Below are 17,998 nucleotides of genomic sequence, written 5' to 3'. Positions count from 1 at the left end.
TTCTTTTTTATAAAAATACTGAAGCACTTTTTTGTGCACTTGAAATGGTAACTCTACTTTCTGTAAATAAACATTTACGATCAACCATTTCCACCCGTTATTCCTGAAAACAGCGTGTTAAGATTCTTGTTGGTTTGAGTCTTTAGGGGATTTGTGACAAAATGTAGATCATAGCCAACTTACTTTTTAAGTAGCATCACGCACTGCCAGTCTTTCAACATGTTAACAACAAACAGTTTGTGCAAAGAAAGAATAAGATAATCTGAAATCACAGGACAGGTTCAACACTTTTAGCTCCGTTAATTCTGTCAGATAGATTCTGAGCTTCAGTCTTGCATAAGTCTGATCCGTGCGTAGTCATGTGTCTTTTCATACAGTGCTTGTGACTGAAGGCCATGTCGCAGACAGAGCACTTGTACGGTTTCTCCCCGGTGTGGACCCTCATGTGAGCCGCCAGCATGGAGCTGCTGGAGAATCCTTTGCTGCATTTGCTGCAAACGTGCGGCTCCTCTTTGCAGTGGCTCCTCCTGTGCATCTTTAACTTCTGATTTGTATTAAATCTGCGGCTGCAGATTTCACAGGCGAACTCTGCTTTTTTCGCAGAATGCCTCAAAATGTGTTGGGATAAAGATACAAGACTGCTGAGGGATTTCCCGCAGGTTTCACAGCGGTGCAGCGTCTCACCCGTGTGGCTCACCTTGTGACGTTTCAGCACCATCTTTGAATAAAATGATTTTTGGCAAATGTCACATTTGTGAGGCCTGTCCGCCTCATGGACCCACTTGTGATGGTTTAGCACCCAATTCTGAGCGTACGATTTGTGGCAAATGTTACATTCGTACGGTTTCTTCCCTTTGTGTCGAGCGACGTGTCCGGAGAGGCCGTGGGTGGAGAGGAAAGACTTTCCACAGACGTTGCAGCGGTGTGTTTTCTGGTGACTTTGAAGGTGACTCCCTCAGCTCCTCTACAGACTCTGCTTGTTCTCCACACACTCCACAGAGCCTTTCTGGATCGTCCACATGACGCCAGGCGTGTTTAATCAACATGTTCCTTGAGGTGCGCGGAGCTCGGCAGACTTTACAGGACAGAAAAGCGTCACTCTTATCAGTCGACGCCTTCATCCGTTTCCTTCTCTTTGTTTTGACTCGTTTCTTCCTAGTCGTCTTCTCAGGTTCACTCTCCCTCAGATGTTTCTCACTTGTGTCTTGTTTCCGGTCGTCGTCACTCAGATCATCTCCGTCCCCTGCGCCCTCAGAGAGAACCGGTAGGCCAGCTGACTCTGATCTTCCACCATCTTCATCAGTGTCCTCTGTTTCCATGTCTTCATGGTCTTCATGCCTTGAGCTGCTGGAGGAATGAGAAAAACGGTTTGAAAGTTTTCAGGCTGGACGATTGTGTGAAAGGTTATAATGATTTTTATTGAAAGTCTTTTTTAGGGTGCTTTTTTACCCAAAGCAATTATTGCCATTGAACCTACTCAATATCTAAAAAAAACTACTACTGATATATACTCAGAGAAACTGCAGTTTCTACCAATGACATGTTCTCTCAGCTCTCTGATCCATTTTAAGTAGTTTAAGATTAACTCAAGGTTGATTATTATTTACAAGCCATAACTGGAGTTTGTTCACAGCTCTGGCTCAGTAAAAAGCTTCTGGCAGCCGTTCCTGCCACTTGCAAAACAATATGGGTGGGACAACATGGGATCTGGGTGTCATCATGATCTAACCCCGGATAAGCGTAAGAAAATGGATGTATGGCTGATTTGGATCTGTAAATCTGGATCTGTTCTTCCGATTGTGTCACACAAAGTGCATTGAAGACCAAACCTTTCCAGTACAAATACACTTAGAGATGCCAACCGCTCTGATTTAACTAAACAGAACGCTGAATAGCGGAGCGGCGCGGTGGTGCAGTGGTTAGCACTGTCGCCTCACAGCAAGAAGGTCGTGGGTTCATTGGTGAGTGGTTGTTTGTCTATGTGTGGCCTGCGATGGACTGACTCCAGGGTGTACGCCACCCCGTAAACTGGGATTGGCTCCAGCCCCCCCGCGACCCTGTACGCAGGATAAGCGGTTGACGATAGAGAGGTATGTGTGTGTGCTGCTTTGAAGATTACACCATTTTATGTGCGGCTTTGCTATGACGACCAGCTACATTGATGGAGTACTATATCTGCAATGGAAAACGGAGGACTTGGCTCCAAATGCCGAGTCGAGCTGGTACCAGCGATGGGTAAGGGCCATTTGTTTGATGCTCTTCTTCTTCTGTTTAGTTTAACAGCGGTTGGCATCCATGAATGTTGCATTCATGTGATCTACTGGACAGGCTTGTTCTGCACTACACTTTTAAATATTTAGTGTGACACAAACGGTGCTGTAGAACAGTCTCAAAAGCATCCAAGCAAACAGATGGAGATTCACAAATACATTATTTGCACATAGTGTTTTATGAGTTCTTAATATTATGAGACTGCCCAAGCCCTGCGATGGACTTCGCCCGATGTAAGATGGGATTGGCTCCAGCCTCACGCAACCCTGTACGCAGGATAAGCGGTTGACGATAGATGGATGGAGAATGCCCTAATCCCAGATTACCTAAAGACTAAATATACTTTGTTTTCTATGACAGGACAACAGATGTTAGAAAGTCACAGAGAACAAATATGTTTGGTTCCTGTGAAATAGTGTGTCTCCATTTAACAACTCTCCTCATTTACCTTGTGTTCAGGCTGGTTTGATCAGTAGATGAAGAATCTTTAGCAGCATCAGCATGACGAAGCTCTTCCTTATTGGACCGGACTTCCTCTTGTGCCTAGAACAGTTTTGTTCCCAAATCATAAATCAGCAAAAAGCAACGCCATCCTCTTTAATTGCACAGAAGTACCCGCTAGCATCAAAGGATTTCCTGTAAATAGTAAATAGCAGTGTATTAGAAAACACACAATCAGACACGGTACCTTCAGTCGGATGTAGAGGGCTGAATGCCGGATGCTCCTGCTGATCTCCTCTGGCGTCAGCATCTCTACTTTCAGAGGCTGGAGTTTCTTCTTCAAATCAGTTGTGAAGAAGTCAAAGTGTTTCTGAGCAGCCAGCTGAGGGAAGGTGGACCTCAGCAGGTCCAGGAAGTCCAACTCCTGAAGGCCACCAGGAAACTGCAGCTCCAGCACCGGGTACTTCCTATACACTGAAGCATAACAGAGAAAAGTAACGTAACCGAGTAACGTCAAAAGGCCAAAACTGACCCTGCTCATGAGATTTAATTAATGATGCCTTTCTAAAATATAATTTGTATCGTTTAAGATGTAACCTGTTGGGTAGTTTAACCTATAACGTATCATATTTTATATACTCTTCATATGTTTGTCTGTAATATTCACTATCTTAACCACTCTATCTATGTATGGCTTAACACTATACCTACTGTTTTAAGGCTTATTGTGCTTTATGAAACACACACACACACACACACACACACACACACACACACACACACACACACACACACACACACACACACACACACACACACACACACACACACACACACACACACACACACACACACACACACACACACACACACACACACACACACACACACACACACACACACACACCAAATATCGACAAAAATGTGAGGAGTGTACTTACTTTTGTGAGATACGGTGTGTATATATAAATATAGTATTTTAATATTTTTAAAGGTTTAAGCAACTCTCTCTGTATTCTCTCAAAGGTTTGACTGATCCAGTGATCTTTTTTTCTAAAGTAAGTTTTGGGTTTTCAACTGGCCGAGCCATGAACTTTTTTTTATCATAAGTAACTAAAGCTGTCATTAACTTTGACCTGTGAATTACAGCAGCTGACCAAGAATAAAACAAGCTGACAGAGCTGACCTTTGAGTGAACAGAGAGGAGTAGAGTCCAAGATGGCGGAAGCTATCGTAGCCAACTAGCTGTTGCAACTACAGCACAGTCACTACTAGTATTGTTTCATCCAAAGTCAGATTGGGCATCTGAATAGAGAATTTAAATTTACCTCTGGTTGAGAGCACATCGAGCTGCGAGTCCTCCAGGACGCAGATCCTAAGATCTACGTGTTTCTGTGGTTCACTGACCTGAGGTCTGCCAGACCTACTGCTGTCAGACTGATCTCTGGGCGACAATAACATAAAGAAATAAGATTAGGAGTCAGTTAACGGCAGAAAAGGCATGTAGGTATAAAATGATGTGTGTTTTTAACCTTGTGTTCAGGCTGGTTTGATCTGTGGACGGAGAATCTGTAGCAGCATCTTTTCTCTCTGGCACTTTCTCTCTGGCCTTGACTTGCGTAGGAGGCTGAAACAAGAATTTGGTTCTCAAGTCATGTTTCTACCGAAAACAAACCCGAATACTGAAACTTTAAAAAGGAAAAATCTGTGTTATTTTAAATCTGGAAATGTTGGGTTTCAGAGAACTTCAGAATGTTTAGAACAGATCTTGTCCCTGAGATTGAAGTGTTGCATCAGAAAAAAAAGACTTCTGCCTTCGTGAATGAGATATGTACCTTCAGGCGAATGTAGAGGGCTGAATGCCCAGTGGAACTGATAGTGCTGCAGATCTCCTCTGGTGTCAGTATCTTTACTTTCAGATGATGGAGTCTTTTCTTCAAATCAGTTGTGAAGAAGTCAAAATGTTTCTGACCAGCCAGCTGAGGGAAGGTGGACCTCAGCAGGTCCAGGAAGTCCGCCTCCTGTAGGCCACGAGGACACTGCAGCAGCAGCACCGGGTACTTCTTATATACTGAAACACACAGACAGCATTCAGTATTCAAAACCAATTTTACGATCACGATTAAAGAACAATTATTTAGTTTTCTAGGTGGGATATTTTTTTCTATTCACAGACTGATTATCTACATGTTAACTGATAACATAATGTTGACATCCACATAACACAGACGTGTTCCCCCTTTATTCGGCGCTTCTACTGCTGAATTATGACTGCAACTACTAAAATTTCACATAATCATGTTGTTGCAAAATGAATGTAAATGATTTTCACGTGCACACTGTCTTGCTTCGTCTCCTATTTCTTAAAAGGACATCTATGTGACAGATGCTGTTATAAGAGCAGCAAAAGTCTTTCGAGGTGCAATGTGTGTTCGTAGCAAGTGAGTGGATGAGCGAATGAGCCTGTTGTTTCCCAACTGCTGGAAAGTGAAGGAGGTTAGCACTAGCTAATATCTCTGTGTGCTTCAGACTCACGTGACTAAATGCACGGTAGTGTGTTTTAAAGGGGAAAGTACATGAACACTATGATTAGGGACTGGGGGGTGGTAGCAGATTTCAGATTTCAGTTTCAAGAAGCGACTTTGTGATCTGATTGTGGTCGACTCGGTTGAGTTTCATCAGCGGCCATGTTCGGCCTCTGAGTGTGTGATGATGACTAAATAATGCCTGATGCAAGCTCCACTTAATACTCATTACTGAGCCCTGATCCACAGTACTAATGTGGACGTGAGAATCATGTTCAGAACCAGGTTTCAGGTGCTGTTCGGTTTGCTCCACATTATTAGGCGTAATTTTCGGAACATTAAATACAACATTTTCTTACTTATCAACTAATAATATAGCTGCCAACGATCTACCATGTATCCTTGGATATCCGCAATCTGGCCTCTGCAAGTACTTATCCAATACTAAAAACAAACATTATACGCAACAAGTAATTGTAAAATATCTGTGCCTGGCTCACACGTGTACAGTACAACTGCTTTTCTTTGCATGATGCACTCAGTGTTATTGACATGGTGATTTCTTTAATGGGCAACTCTCTGCGATGTGTGTCGCACTGAAGAGTTAGAGACGTACGCCTCAATACAGATCGCACTGATTCAATTTACCTCTGGCTGAGAGCGCTTCGAGCTGAGGGTCCTCCACAATGCAGATCCTGAGATCGATGTGGTTCTGTAGTTCACTGGACCGACGTATGCGTGACCTTCTCCTGTGAAGCTGAACTTTGAACGCAGCACCTTTTGTCTGTGGCTCTTTCACTCTGGCCTGGACTTCCTCAGACTGCTAAAAAAAAAAGAAAAGAAAAAAAAAAAAAGGTTTGGTTCTCAAGTCAAATTTCTACCAAAAACATACATAATACTGATGCTTTAAAAAGGAAGTTCTCAGGAAAAAACTGTTATTTTGACCTTTCCCAACTAAAACTTCAAATTTGGATTCCACACATATGGAATTATTTCCATTTGCTGAATCACCATGAAGACGTTCAGAGCCTCTGCTGCTGCCGTTTTTCCCTTTTACACCTCTGGAGGAATATTAATAATAGAATTTCCATTTTTAATGTCCATCAGATCAGCTGACCAATCAACAAGCAGAAGCTCAAATGCACTGAAAAGCTGAAGGCTAAATTGTTATACTGTCAGGAAAGTATAACAATAGGAAAGTATAACAATGGTGAAAGAGGGTGTTGTACAGAACAGATCTTGTCCCTGACGTTAACGTTTTGCATCAGAAAAAGACTTGTGCCTTCATCATCATATAGGTACCTTCAGGCGGATGTAGAGGGCTGAATACCCAGTGGAACTGATGGTCCTCCAGATCTCCTTTGGTGTCAGCGTCTCTACTTTCAGAGGCTCAAGTTTCTTCTTCCTGTCAGTTGTGAAGAAGTCAAAATCTTTCTGATCAGCCAGCTTAGGGAAGGTGGATCTCAGTAGGTCCAGAAAATCCGCTTCATGCAGACCACCAGGACACTGCACTCGCTGCACTGGATACTTCTTATACACTGAAACACAAAGACAGCCTAGCTTACCCTCCTGCTGAAGGCTAACTTAACGTGAAGGCCACCAACCGACAACACAAAACTCCACTCTAAAAGTTATACTGGTTTAATTATTGACATAGTTTTATTGAATATTTTAAATTTACCGTTAATTGAGAGCACATTGATCTCTGAGTCCAGGATGCAGATCCTGAGATCTACGTGGTTCGGGGGTTCATTGATCTGAGGTTTGCTGGACCTTTTCCTGTCAGACTGAACTCTGGGCAACAACAAACTGAAAGATGGAGATTGGAAGCAGGTTAATGAAGAAATAATCCAGTAATTTAAGGTGTAGTCTGTAGTTTGGACATTGTTTGTATGGTATTAGTTTAAGCAGACTGTGTTTGTCTATTGTTGTGACTTAGTTGAAAATCAGATCACATAATTTATGCAGAAATCAAGGTGATACCAAAGGTTTTTACAAACTTTTTCCTGCGACTGTATCTCTTCTGGTGTGTTGCCATGTTTTTGGATCATATAAGAAGTTGTAACCACTCTGAGTTTCGTATCTTATTTAAAGCAAAAGTTGTGTTGTGCAGTTGTGCGTTACCTGGTTTGATCAGGAGTGGATGGAGAATCCGCAGCAGCATCGTTTTTCTGTGATGGATGAAACTCTTCATCAGTGGACATTAGTTCCTCAGCTTGTTTCCCAAATGACGTGTTCTTTAGGAAAATGTCACAAACATAAACCAAACATAATTTATTAAATGTGGTTAAACACATAAAAAGCAAAACCAATAACAACACCATCTAAACAAAGTTCCTTAACCTCCACAAAACATAAATAACACACATCTCTAACAGAAACTTATAAACATCAGAATGAAAAAGCAAACATAACAAAGAAAAGAAAGGCATACATGTAAATGCTCCGTAGTTGTATTGCGCATTCATTCACTGAGCCTAAGTGCTCAAACAGAAGCTAACATTCACACACATTCATACACTGGTGGAACAGCCGCCAGGGGCAATTCGGAGTTCAGTATCTTGCTCAAGAACACTTCGACATGCAGCCTGGAGGAGCAGGGGATTGAACCGCCGACCTTCCGATTAACGGGCATGATGGTAGGGACCCTTCTCTTCTCAATTTACACCACCTCATGGGGGCCGATAATTTGCTCGCATAGCTTCTCTTACCACTGCTACGCAGACGACACACAATTCTACCTACCCTTCCAGCCAGACGTCCCTACCAAACCTCAAGCAATCTATCCACTATAACACCAAACTACAAATTGGCTCTCCGTCCATCACTCCCACCAGGGTAGTGAGAAACTTAGATGTCATGATTGATGACCAGATTTCCTTTTCAGACCATGTTGCTACCGTCTCTCGGTCATGCCGCTTTGCTCTATACAACATAAGAAAAATCAGCCCCTACCTTACTCAGTATGCCACACATCCCCTGGTACAGGCCATGGTTATCTCTTGCCTTGAGTATTGCAATGCCCTCCTAGTTTCAGCTTGTGCGGTGAAACCCTTACAAATGGTTCAAAACGCAGCAGCACGTCTGGTTTTTCATCAGCCCAAAAGGACTCATGTCTCTCCATTACTGTGTGACCTCCACTGGCTCCCCGTGGCCTCCCAAATCACATTCAAGTCACTAATGCCGCATAAAGAGTGACTACTGGGTCTGCACCCATCTACCTAAACTACATAATACAAGTTTACGTTCCTTCTCGGCCGCTACGCTCCTCCAACGAACTCCGCCTGGCTCTGCCATCCCTTCACACAAAGCATATTCAGTCCCAGCTGTTCTCATCTGTGACACCACGATGGTGGAACGAGCTACCACACACCATCACAGCAGGGGCGTCCCTCTCTAAGTTAAAAAAGCTCTTGAAAACGCATCTCTTCCGAGAACATTTTCTCTTATAACACTTCTAACATGCACTTCCTGTCCTCTTCTTCTTCTTCCTCTTTGTCCTTACAATTCTTATATTGATAGCTCCATCCGTTAACTCTTACATACTTCTCTAAGCATTTACCCAATTGATGTGGACCGCGCTAACTCTGAATAGTGTTTATTGCTGCTCTTACTAGAATCTATTGTCACTTTTAGATATTTTACCGTATTGATGCTTTATTGATGCTTGTAAGTTGTTCCTCAAATGTAAGTCGCTTTGGATAAAAGCACCTGCCAAGTGAATAAATGTAAATATGTACCTTGGGTCGGATGTATACAGCTGAACTCCCAGTGGAACCGACGATCCTCCAGATCTCCTCTGGTGTCAGTGTCTTTACTTTCAAAGGCCGGAGTTTCTTCTTCAAATCAGCTGTGAAGAAGTCAAAATCTTTCTGAGCAGCCAGCTGAGGGAAGGTTGATCTCAGTAGGTCCAGAAAGTCTGCCTCCTGCAGGCCACCACGACACTGCAACTCCATCACTGGGTACTTCCTATACACTGAAACACAAAGACAGCATTCAGCAGGAGGTAAGCTGGTTGATGATTAAAGGCAAAGACCACTTGTTGACAACACACCAACTCCACACTAAATGTTATACTGGTTACGTTCTGGACATAATTTTATTGACTGACTGATTAAATCTACCTTTGGTTGAAAGCACATCGATCCGAGAGTCCAGGATGCAGATCCTGAGATCTACGTGGTTCTGTGGTTCACTGATCCAAGGAATGCTGGACCTACTCCTGTCAGACTGAACCCGGGGAAACAATAAACTGAAAGATGGAGGATGGAAGAAGGTTAATGCAGAAATAATCCAGTAATTTAAGTCGTGTGTCGCATTTTTTTTTGGCTTATAACAAAGCTAAGTAAATCCGTTACAGAAACATTTAAAGTTTTAAGTTAAGGTATTTTATTGTTATAATTTACTTCATACAGCAGTGATGTGGAAATCAGACCCATTCTAAGATATGCTAATATTATCATCATTATTATTATTATTGTAATAGTCTTTATGTGTTTAATTTTTAGGATGTTTGAATAAAATTTTGAATTAATGATTTTTTAAATATTTATTTTGGATAGATTTTATAGTGGCCTTGCGATGGACTGGCGACCTGTCCAGGGTGTACCCCGCCTTTCGCCCAATGTCAGCTGGGATAGGCTCCAGCCCCCCCACGACCCTGTACGCAGGATAAGCGGTTGACGATGGATGGATGGAGATTTTTTTTAGTAATTGAGTAATAAACAAATTATCTTTAGAATAATCATAACAATTATTGGCGGTAGATTTACTGACTAGTCAAAATCTTTCATCGATTTGAAAAATAATCGTTAGGAACACCCTTATTGTTGTGCGTTACCTAGTTTGATCAGGAGAGGACGGAGAATCAGCAGCAGCATCGTTTCTCTGTGATGGATGAAACTCTTCATCAGTGGACTTTAGTTCCTCAGCTTGGTACTCAAGTGACGTGTTCTTTAGGAAAATGGCACAAACACAAACCAAACATATACTTATTGAAGGTGGTTAATTACATAAAACATATCTCAATTAATAACCTTCTAAACTAATTTCCATTTGCAAAGTGTATAACACCATTTTGAGATAATTACCCAGAAAGTACTACAGAGATATATAGGACTTAAGCTGAAACTATTACTAAGCTTATTGATCGGTTGATCGACTGAAGATTAATCAGGTGCTATTCTCTTAATCATTCAAGCAATTCCTCAATGACAAAAGTTTAATTGTGGAGGTCAAACTAGTGGAACAAATCAACTCTTCTGCAGGTATCACAAAACAAAGTCTCTATGCATCAGATAGGTACCTTCAGGCGAATGTAGAGAGCTGAACGCCCAGTGGAACTGATGCTCCTGAAAATCTCCTCTGGTGTCAGCGTCTTTACTTTCAGAGGCTGGAGTTTCTTCTTCAAATCAGTTGTGAAAAAGTCAAAATCTTTCTGAGCAACCAGCTGAGGGAAGGTGGACCTCAACAGGTCCAGGAAATCCGCCTCCTGCAGGCCACCAGGACACTGCAGCAGCAGCACCGGGTACTTCTTATATACTGAAACACACAGACAGCATTCACCTGGAGGCTGGCTGGTGACTAAAGGCAGGGGCCACTTGTTGACAACACAAAACTCCACTCTAAATGTTATACTGGTTTAATTCTTGACATAGTTTTATTGACTGACTGATTAAACTTACCTCTGGATGAAAGTACATCGATATGAGAGTCCAGGATGCAGATCCTGAGACCTATGAGGTTCTGGGGTACATTGATCTGAGGTCTGCTGGATCTACTCCTGTTAGACTGAACTCTAGGCGACAATAAACTGAAAGATGGAGGTTGGAAGCAGGTTAATGAAGAAATAATAATTTAAGGTGTTGTCTGAAGTTTGGCCAACCATGTATCTCTACTGGTGTGTTACGGTTTTTATTTCTGAATCATATAGAACTGCTAACCACTCTGAGTTATGTATCTTATTTACAGCAACAGTCATGTTGTGTTGTTGTGCGTTACCTGGTTTGATCAGGAGTGGATGGAGAATGAGCAGCAACATCGTTTCTATGTGATGGATGAAACTCTTCATCAGTGGACGTTAGTTCCTCAGCTTGGTTCTCAAATGACGTGCTCTTTAGGAAAATGTCACAAACGCAAACCAAACATAATTTATTAAATGTGATCAAATACATAAAAAGCAACTCAAATAAAAACACCCCCTAAACAAAGTTCCTTAACCTCCACAAAACATAAATAACACACATCTCTAACAGAATGAAAAAGCAAACATGACAAAGAAAATAAGAGCACTGAAAAAAAGACAAGGCTAAGATTAAGAACATCAGTGAGAACTTCCTGAACTACCGCTTTGAGGGTATTCACACAAAGTACTACAGACAAAGATAGAACTAAAGCTGAAACTATTATTTAGCTTATTTATTGGTTGAGCGACTAAAGATTAATCAGCTGCTAATCTCTTAATTGTTCAAGTGATTACTGAAGAAAAAAAAGTTCAGTTGGGTTGTGGAGGCCAAACTAGTAAATTAGCTCTTCTGCAGGCAGCACAAAACAAAGTCTTCACAAATCAAACAAAGTACCTTCAGGCGGATGTAGATGGCTGATCTACCAGTAAAACTGGTGCTCTGGCAGATCTCCTCTGGTGTCAGCGTCTTTACTTTCAGAGGCTGGAGTTTTTTGTTTTTTTGACATATGAAGACATCAAAAGGTTTATGAGCGGCCAGCTGAGGGAAGGTCGACCTCAGCAGGTCCAGGAAGTCCGCCTCCTGCAGGCCACGAGGACATCTCATCTCATGCACCGGGTACTTCTGATACACTGAAACATTGATGAATTTTCTCTTATTTCAGGTCCACAAAATGTATTTAAAGACGTCCTATCAGTATAATGGAAAAGAAACAAACGAACATACTGTATACTCCAGTACCGCTCTTAAGTACCGTTTTGAGAAACAAGTGGTACTTAAATCTCAAAACTTGTGTTTCCATTGGTCATAAATTTGAGGCTGCACAGACACTTGCAACTATGTGAATGCAGGAAATCAGTCAACTGCCCAAAAAGTATGACCAAGGGGGGCACATTGCTGAACACTATACTGCTGACACTAACCACAATTTCAAAACAATCTGCCATTTAGAATTATATGAAAAGCAATCCCAAAGCAACTAATAGTGACCAGGATACTCCGAAACAACTGATCGTAACCAATTACCTCACTAATAAAGTCCAAAGTGTGAGGTCAAAACACCTACTGTCTAAACCCCTAACTGTCGCCAAGTGAGTACCACAAGGCTCAAAACACTTTTTCTCATTGCATGAATGACATACAAGTGCAGGTTGCTCACTTAGCCACCTCTATGCAGATGATACCATTTTATATTGTATCATCTGCATAGAAGTGGATATTCGCTCCTCCCCATAACAGGTTTTAAGCACTTTACAACAATCTTTCCATTGTATACATTAAGCTTTCTCTGCCCTTCACCTTGTCCTTAACACCTCTTAAACAAAGATAATGCGAGTTCGTAGGAAGAACACTCCCTCCCACCTTGGTGTAATCACCATAGTTGAGGGAGTGGAATTAGAGTAAGTAAACACATACAAATATTTGGGAGTTTGGCTAGACAGTGCACTCTCTTACTCTCATCACATCACCAAGCTACAACAAAACTCTCTTGGGTCTAACTCCTAATTTCTACTTCATCCCTCCTCCGTCACCTACAGCAGCCACTCTTTGATTCATGTCTGGTTACAAATCCCTACATCTAACACATCACTAGGTCCCACTGCCTTTCAGTTCGCCGTGCCCAACAATCAGATGTGAATACAAGAAACAATAAAACTCTCTAGTCACCACTGCCACTTTTAAAAGCAAAATCAACCAACTCATTTTCAGAAACCGTTAAATGCTGTTGTTATGTTGCCCTGCTACTGTCTTGATCATTTTATTTAACTATAGTGCAATCTGTTCTATAATCTACTCTCTGTAGATTATCTTGTCTTAGTATGTTGTCATGAATCTTGTTGCCTGTGTTTAATAATTTGCTCACTTGTCTGTTGTTTGTTACTTTATTTAATCCCATTACACTTTCCATACAGGAGGCCTTTGTCGCCTGCCATGCCGTTAATGTAAATAAGAACCTGGTCTGAATTAACATGGTAAATGGTAAAATAAAGGTAAATTTTTTTTCTTCTTAATGTTACCAGGATACTCCTAAACACCAGATCATAACCAGGATACTCCAAAACACCTGATCGTAACTAAGATATGCATGTAAACACACTCAGTGTTTTCACTGCAGATCGGATGTGCTTTAAACTTACTGTGGACTGAGAGCACTTTGATCCGAGAGTCCTCCAGGATGCAGATCCTGAGGTCTACGTGGTCCTGTGATTCACTTATCTGAGGTCTGCCAGCCCTCCTGTCAGACTGAAGTGTGGGAGTCAATGACCTAAAAAATAAAGACATGGTGGTGTTATGACTGACTGGTCTAACCGGAGGGTGAGCCACAAACCTGGGCAGCCGTACAACATTGTAAAATCTAGTGCTAAAGTTATGATAATGTTTTCATTTTTGTTGAAACATATTGTATGACAATCTGAATTGACCATCACACGGCTACAGTTAAAGACCTGTCTGGAGGTCAGGTCCTGGGTACTGTTCTTCAAATGTGGTTTAACTAATCCAGTCTGCTATCCAGTTAAACTGATCCAGTTCATTCTTGTCCAGACAATTTGGGTCTTTGAAAGCAGTTTGATGTTTGTTGATCTGGATAACTCGGTTGTCTTCGCACAAAGAACACATCTCTTCACTGGTTTTAAATGTTGTTTTTGTTGTGGAAGTTAACCTTTGATATTTGTATTTATATTTGTTTGTCGTTTTGGGCGATCTGAGGTTCATAATGCTCCTCTGAACTTGGAGTCATACTATGCAGTTACAGCATGCTGTGTCATTGTTATGTCCAGGTTCCCCTTTGACCCAACTAGGAAAAACAGAAGAAAAGCACTCTGAAATAAGAGATAACTGCACGATTGTGACTTTTAACCTTGAAGCTTCTTCATTATCCGGTTCTGAGAGATGTTCCTGATCCTGATCCTCCTCCTCATCTTCCTCCATGTGTGCCTCAGTGTAGCACTGGAGACCCATGCTCCCACTGTCTCCCACACCTGGACACACAAACAGCCGGTCAGAATTCACACTATAATCGCCTTCATATTGATTACAGAGGGTGCACATTTGGTTTAGTTGAGGAGAAACAGTGAAATCAAAGGTTATTCAGCACCAACAAATACATTTTTCTTTATTTACATGAATTTATATATCTTCAATAATAAACCGGGTCCATTATGTTATATACCACAAAAAGACACATACGTACTTGATGCATTATAACAGGGCTGCAACTAACGATTATTTTCATTGTTGATTAATCTGTAGATTATTTTCTCGATTAGTTGTTTGGTCTAAAAGAGACCAATGTCAGTCAGTGTTTCCCAAAGCCTGAGAGGACCTCCTTAAACGTCTTGTTTTGTCTGCTACCTAAAGATATTAGGTTTACATCACAGAGGAGCAAAGAAACCAGGAAATATTCACATTTAAGAAGCTGAAATCACAGAAGTTTGAGCTTTTTTCTTTATAATGATTTAATCATTATCAAAATAGTTGGCAAATAATTTAATACTTAACAACTAAACGATTTATCATTACAGCTCAAAGTTATAATACAATAACCCAATGATCACATTTTATGTCCTTCATAAAGACCTAAAACATTTAAGCACAAGTCTTTTTAGAAGAATTATTTGTAAATAAAAACAGCTAAATTATTTTTAGCTTTACACAAAAAAAGGCATGAGTGTGGGGGCTTTCTTTAACCCTGAGTAGTGTCTGCAGGCAGTTCTGACAACCTCCACAAGAATGGGCAGCTTTGTATGTCTCCTGAGAGGCAAAATCCTCACACTGAGTGATTCACCACAGTGGCAGCTTAACTCTTATGTTTACTGTTAAGTTATTAATATAATCGGCAAGTTTAACTTGTGTTTGGCACTTTAGATTGAGACGTATTTTTAAAATGTTTTTCCGAGAACATATTTGGAGGTTTTGAAGTCAAATCAAAATTCTGACTCATTCAGATAAACATAAAGTGCCTTAAATATTTACACTATTTTAACTGACGTGTGCAGCTTTACTATTTTCCACTGGGTCAAAGTCCAGTGTTTATGTCCTCCACTTTCACAGATTTTATCACCAAAATCTGACTACTCAGACCATTAAAGCAGCTACACTCCAGACCAAAGAAAGCTGCTGACACTTATTTTGCATGCTGTTGTTCAATTCAATTCAATGCATCAATAAATATATAAATAAAGTTTTTGAAGCAAACCAGCTGAATGAAAAAGGTTTGTTTCAAGCCTCTTTTCTAAAAAAAAGTGTTGGGGGTCAGAAAACTAACAACGCTGACTGGAACGAACTTTGTTAACTACTTTTAAAGTTGATTTAAAGACGTACTCTGGTAATTTTTATGCTGCGCCTCCTCTGCAGGGACTTGACCTCCTCCAGCAGCCGGCCCACAGACAGGAAACTGGTCATCTGTATAACAAACAAGCAGGGTTTGATTTTTAATCAGTGATAACCACATAATCACATCAGAATCCTGCTTTTCTTATTAAAAACTGAAGACTTGATTTGCTAAAACACAATTAAATTAACATAAACATTAATTTAGTTGTTACATTATAATATTAACCTGAATGTGGAAAGTAACTCAAGTAAAGTACCACAACAGAGCAATTTCTACCACTGAATGTCCCAATTAAATACATGACAACTTTGTTTCAGTACCCAAGTTTCATAGTGGACAGTGAGTTTGAATGTACGCCGAATTGATAAGTGAGAAAACAGTTGTTTTGCTTTGTCTTTAGACGTCGATCAGTTTCACCGTCAGCGAATCAACATTAAATCAAGATTTTTGTAAACGGAGTTCGTCACTAGCTGCGTTTTCTCTACGGGGTGAAAACAATAACTACTTAACTCACAAAGAAAGCCAGTGTAACACCTACCTGCTGGCTCTAGTTTGATCTCAAGCTGCAGCACCGCCTCCAGCTGCCTCCTCTGCCGGTCGATCTCCTGCCTCAGACCCGAAGCCTCCTCCTCGTACCCGGCTACGGTTCTCTCCACGACCGCTACGATTTCCTGCGCGGCTGTTGTCAGTTTCTCTGCGACGATCCCTCTCAGGATCTCCGCGGTAGACATGTTCCTGATGTCCGGGGCCCCAGGCTCCATGTTGTTAGTGCGGGTCCAGCTCAGCACCGCACGGAGCCGTTGTTACCGGCAGAAATTCGCGGGAATGTTTGGAGCGGATGTTGCCCCCCGCAGAACTGGTGCAAGCACAAAATGCAGTCCGACTAGAAACATAAACTAAAGAGGAAAGACTCTCGGAAGGTCCAGTTATTACAGTTTAAGGTATATATTTTTTTAAAACATGTTTTATTGTACACATATTCAAATACAAAGACACAGATAACAGAAAATAAAACAACAAAAAAAAGATGATCAACAAAAGTAAAAACAGAATGATTGACATTTGCAATTTACACGGTCAGAGATTGTGTTAAATTGTATTATAATAGTTTAATAACTTAAAAGTCTTGTCAGCTTTTTTGTTTTTAACATTTACATTCCAGTTAACATGCATAAAAAGCTGGCTTGGTTCCTGACAAGTCTTTCATGTTAAAATTAAATTTTTCATAAATAAACAGTAGTGTGATATTCCTCACGTTTTTATCCATCTTAATCTCGACTGATGCTGAAAGTAATTTAGAGCTTTTAATTCAGTTCCGTATTGTCGTCACAGCTGGCGACTCTTCGGAAGATATTGTAAATGTTTCATTTGTTGTCATGTGCGAGATAAAAAGACCGAGCCAGAAGCCTAAAGGGCCCTCACTCTCATACTTTATTCTCTTGGATGTAACTGTAACTTAGATTTAGATGAACTGTTGTCCTTTCAATATAAACTGTATTGTTTTCAACGAGACACAGAGTAAAGTTCAAATTAACTCAAGTTTAGTGATAATTTCAATCAGAGAAAGAAATACAACAAATACATGCGAATCCGAGCTGGTCCCGGGGGCAGACTCCCTAAACTCCGTGTTAGATTAGTTAATATGTCCTGTCTCGCTCCTCCTCTTGTGGGTCCTATGGTAAGACCCACCTTTTCCACCTCCACACATATTCAATATTAAAACAATAGTGTATTCTACCCTACAACACCTCTAAATGGTATAAGACTGAAATGTGACTTCAGAAATAAGACATCATCTTGATATTAGTGAAAAGTGCATGAACCAATCACACAGTTGGTCAACATAAACATGCACGCAGGTTTGTGTGCTGCATCACATGCTGACCTTCAGAGTTGCAGCCTTCTTGCAAGGGCCCCTTTGTGTTTATGAATTTAGTTTACTCCTCTGGAGCTTGGCTTCAGGTGCTATCAACTTTATGTGAGGATCTAAAAAGGCTTAATTGTCTCTCATATGGATGTGTAAGTAATTTTCAATAATAATAATAATAATAATATTAATTGCCTTTATTGTCATTGCATGTAACAACGAAATTACAATTGCACTTCCCCTGGTGGTGACATATAATATGACAAGACAACATAATAAACCATGGATAAAATACATACATTATAAGAATGATAAATAACTAAAAGTCATTAAGTCACTTAAGTCCAACTGTGTGATTGGTTCCCCTTGGACAAAT

General features: G+C 40.8%; 1 protein-coding gene across 1 annotated transcript; it reads right to left on the bottom strand.

Moving 5' to 3' along the window:
- Positions 1 to 830: 830 nt before the first annotated feature.
- On the bottom strand, positions 831 to 16,603 carry LOC119911976. Its single transcript, XM_038730948.1, has 21 exons — positions 16,294 to 16,603; positions 15,743 to 15,823; positions 14,280 to 14,400; positions 13,558 to 13,685; positions 11,816 to 12,051; positions 11,238 to 11,350; positions 10,922 to 11,049; positions 10,543 to 10,778; positions 10,078 to 10,190; positions 9,362 to 9,489; positions 8,978 to 9,213; positions 7,362 to 7,474; positions 6,919 to 7,046; positions 6,540 to 6,775; positions 5,886 to 6,060; positions 4,548 to 4,783; positions 4,245 to 4,339; positions 4,041 to 4,156; positions 2,960 to 3,186; positions 2,720 to 2,814; positions 831 to 1,347 (listed from the first exon to the last, which is right to left on the bottom strand). Exons 1-21 carry the CDS (start codon positions 16,514 to 16,516, stop codon positions 831 to 833), a joined length of 3,681 nt encoding a protein of 1,226 aa, XP_038586876.1. The 5' UTR covers positions 16,517 to 16,603.
- Between the last annotated feature and the right edge of the window lie 1,395 nt (positions 16,604 to 17,998).

Source organism: Micropterus salmoides, unplaced genomic scaffold (genome assembly GCF_014851395.1).
Source record: "Micropterus salmoides isolate LMB-PRFRI ecotype aquatic unplaced genomic scaffold, ASM1485139v1 Ms_hic_scaffold_2, whole genome shotgun sequence".
In the NCBI taxonomy this organism is placed as follows: domain Eukaryota; kingdom Metazoa; phylum Chordata; class Actinopteri; order Centrarchiformes; family Centrarchidae; genus Micropterus; species Micropterus salmoides.
This window is presented reverse-complemented; position numbering and strand designations above follow the sequence as displayed.

Coding starts and splice junctions, on each gene's coding strand:
- LOC119911976 (XM_038730948.1), bottom strand. CDS start 16,516: ATGGAGCCTGGGGCCCCGGACATCAGGAACATGTCTACCGCGGAGATC. Junction 6,776..6,918: donor CAATGTGCTCTCAATTAACG/GTAAATTTAAAA, acceptor TTTGTGTTTCAG/TGTATAAGAAGTATCCAGTG. Junction 4,340..4,547: donor CCCTCTACATTCGCCTGAAG/GTACATATCTCA, acceptor TTCTTGTTTCAG/CCTCCTACGCAAGTCAAGGC.